General features: G+C 35.4%; 1 protein-coding gene across 1 annotated transcript; it reads right to left on the reverse strand.

The window, feature by feature from the left end:
- Window positions 1–2,199: 2,199 nt before the first annotated feature.
- Window positions 2,200–2,706, reverse strand: LOC143543314 (uncharacterized). Its single transcript, XM_077035667.1, has one exon. The coding sequence runs from the start codon at window positions 2,704–2,706 to the stop codon at window positions 2,200–2,202; it is 507 nt and encodes a 168-aa protein (XP_076891782.1).
- Window positions 2,707–3,777: the final 1,071 nt, after the last annotated feature.

Below are 3,777 nucleotides of genomic sequence, written 5' to 3' on the forward strand. Positions count from 1 at the left end.
ACTTTATTATTTATAATCAAATGTTGGTCTATATTATTGTCATAACGAACTTGAATTAATTCTTTTTTTGCACTTGATGAGTTGTTTGTATACTTAATCATTTATTATTATTACTATTATAGTTATTATTATTATTATTATAGGTGTATTTCTGGTACAAAAATGTTATTTTAAAACGTCAACCCAAAATAAAAGATATAAAAACATAACAATTTATCTAATAAAAAAGACAATAATCCTAAGTGCCCTTAAGTAGCCATAGTGATAGAAAGGAGATTTTGGTATTGTAATAGAAACAAGATTTAGGTCAACTTTTATTGTAAGTATAACAAAAAAACAACATGATTAACAACAATAATGTTTTGGAAATAATACATCTTTCTAACAAATTTCTTATCCAATAATCATTATTCTAATCAACAATCATAAAACAATTATATTTTATTTTCATTTTTCATTCACGTTTGTTCTATTAAATTTCTTATCATCTTAAACTTATTATTGAAATTTTCTAAAAATGTATGACTAATTACTTTTTGTTAGCTACATATACACAACATAAGGAGCATGTTTATTTTCCCTACCAATCGACAAACTCGTGTTAATTCATTACCTAACACTACAAAGTCAACTTGAAATGAAGATACTTTAGGCTATCTTTACTTTAACGTTAAAAAACTTATCCGATATATTTATATCTTTATTAACCCTAAAAATCGAAATTTCACTCAATCGAGACGGTTCCGGTATTGGTAATGAACTCGTCTAAGTTCATTACCTAACACTACAAAGTCAAATTGAAATGAAGACTTTAGGTTATCTTTACTTCGACGTTACAAACTTATTCGAACATATTTATATCTTTATTTCACCCTAAAAACCATTGTGAGTCAAGACAGTTTTATTTCATTAGCTAACACCACAAAGTGAAATTGAAAAGAAGATAAATTATGTAATCTTTACTTCAACGTTACAAGCTTATTCAGTTATTCAAACATATTTACATCTCCATTTCACCCTAAAACCGATATTTCCCTTAATCGAGATGGTTCCGGTGTTGGTGATTGGTAATGAACTCGTTTTCGTTCATTACCATCTCTACAACGTGACTTGAAATGAAGATACTTTAATTTATCTTTACTTCAACGTTACACAACTTATTCAAACACGTTTACATCTTTCTTCACCCTAAAAACGTGTATTTGCACTCCCTCAATCGAGACGGATCCAATGTTGGTAATTGTGGTAGACGACGATAAACATAGCATGTCGAATGAGACATCGGTTTTGTAAATATACACAAACAAAGAAACATAAATAGAAAGCTTCATCATTAGATTGAAGAGAATCATGAATTAGAGATTGGAGCTTGGATTGTGTGTAGATACATCCTTGTACATATATATATGTTCATCATCATTGTAGCATGTTAGATATCTTATTCACGTACGACCCATGGATTTTTTTTGGGATTATAATTTAACTTTTATTCATTATTGACAATAAAAAGTACAATAACAAATGCCGAATAATTATAATCCCAATTCGTACACCACCTTTGTTTTTATTTATCCATAATAAATAATTAAATCCAACATACTAAAAAGAATGATTCAGTAATTATTAAACACACAAGTTCATGTGCTGGTTAACAAACATAATGAGAATTCTAGAATAATAAAATGAAAATATAAATAATATTATTCCTCCCTTATCATCCAATCTTCCCCATTTTTTCCGATACCAAGCTTCTGATCGGAGCAACGTTAACTCGCCGATCAGGGCAATTAAATATACAAATCCGGTCGAGCTAATTGATAAGAGATTTCATTAAATTAAGATACATAAATTGGATTTTAATAATCCAAACTATCATTTATTAGCTGATAATAATTTGTAGTTACACTTTAACCAATAATAATAACAACTTTCACTTTTGCTGTCAACAACAATCTTAAAAGCATAATCATCATAGATTTATTTTTTACACTCAATTTAATCTATTTCTTTCATAATCATTATTATGAAAGAAATCAATTGAAAATAAAGTGTAAAATGACGAAATCTATTATGATTATTATTCTAGGATTGCTGCTGACAACAAAAGTGAAATTTATTATTATTATCGGTGAAATTGTAAACATGAATTATTATCGACTAATAAGTAATAGTTAGGATTATTAAAATCCAATTATCAGACTAATGTCGAAATTTTTGCCTGCAGGCTTGACACGTAATCTCGAGACAATTCGAATCAATCCTACGAGTCGCTCTCTCCTTCATCTTCTCCACTCTCTCCACCTCCTCACGTGCACGCTCCCACATGTGCCGCGCACGTGAGAACTCCGACTGCGCGAGTTCCATCTCGCGCTTCGTCATCTCTCTCACACGCTCCGCATACGCTTTCTCCATTGTCGCTATCCGTATTTGATCCGCCGTTTGCCATTTAAGAACCTCAATTTGTCCGTTTTGGCCTTTACCTTCTCTGCAGCTTTGATCAGCCTGCGACTGAATTGGCCGCATGCTGATTGAGAGCTGCAAGTCGAGGTCCAGAGACGGACCTGCGCTCTCTAAAGGAAACTCCATGTCGTCGGATCGGTACCTGATCGAATCCGACAGCCATGGGGAGGCTCGTGCAGTTGTGTACGGGCCTCTTGTGAACTGCGGCGTCGGGAGGAGCTGCAGTTCACGTTGATCGTCTTCCATGTTTCTAGAGAGAGAAAGTATTTGTGTGTGTGAAAATGAAGGTGGCAAAGGAAGGTTTCGTTATTATATAGACGTTTTGTTAAAGTTAGAATGACGAAAATGCCCTTGGTTGCCATGCAAAAGGATATGTAACTGATGGGAGTAAAAGGACGGATTTGCCCTTGATGGGTTTGGGGTTTTGTGCTTAGGTGGGTGACGTGGCAAGGGTGTTTTGGTAAATGGGGTTAAGATGGTACATTTTCCATTAACTGGGATTGGATTGTGTTGTGTTGAAAGAAACGGATGGCGTTATTTGGATTTAAGTGCTTTTTGAACTATAATAATAATAATAATAATAATAATAATAATAATATACCTTTTTATTTTACAAGAAATGGATGCCGTTGTGTGAAGTTGAGCGTCGAAGCGTGGTCCAGAGACTCTGAAATACGACTTCCTTTAATGAGTGTTTCTCATGGATTTTACACATCTGATGCAATATAGAGAAGACGAGATATGGTTAATATTTACTTAATCATTGAGGAAGCATCTACGTGGATTTGTAGCTATGTTCTGAGATTTGCTTCTTCAAATCTTTATTTCAGCTAGCTGAAATCACTATGCAACGGTAGGGATTTTGTCTTGAATATAGAATCGGTTTGATTTGTAATGGTATTAGTACCGGCATTCAAAAACCAAACCCAAGATAATGGTACTGAAGAGGTAGGTCCCAGCAGAGCCTAGTTGGACCCGCAAGACTCACCTTAAACAGGGAAGTCTGCGCAGAGACCAACTGGATCCGCAGAACCAACCATGCTCAGAGACGTGACGTCCTTACGCGCAGTACGCAAGCTGGTCCCGCAGGAAATGCCTCCCAATGGTGAAGGACTCCGCCTGTCCCCGCAGCCTCGGATACAAGCCATTAGGGAAGGCCACCCGCGCAGCATGGCTACACGCACAAGGCACTTAGCTCTCGATCATTCAGTGTCACCTGAAGGAATGAGCCAAGCCGGGAGCAATCCCGCACAGAGGCGGGAGGGGGAATACTCTCGCCCAAATAAGCCAGTCCGTATACTGAAGGATCTTTTACTG

Source organism: Bidens hawaiensis, unplaced genomic scaffold (assembly GCF_021521415.1).
Source record: "Bidens hawaiensis isolate Kalapana, Puna unplaced genomic scaffold, B.hawaiensis_p1.1 tig00013117_1, whole genome shotgun sequence".
In the NCBI taxonomy this organism is placed as follows: domain Eukaryota; kingdom Viridiplantae; phylum Streptophyta; class Magnoliopsida; order Asterales; family Asteraceae; genus Bidens; species Bidens hawaiensis.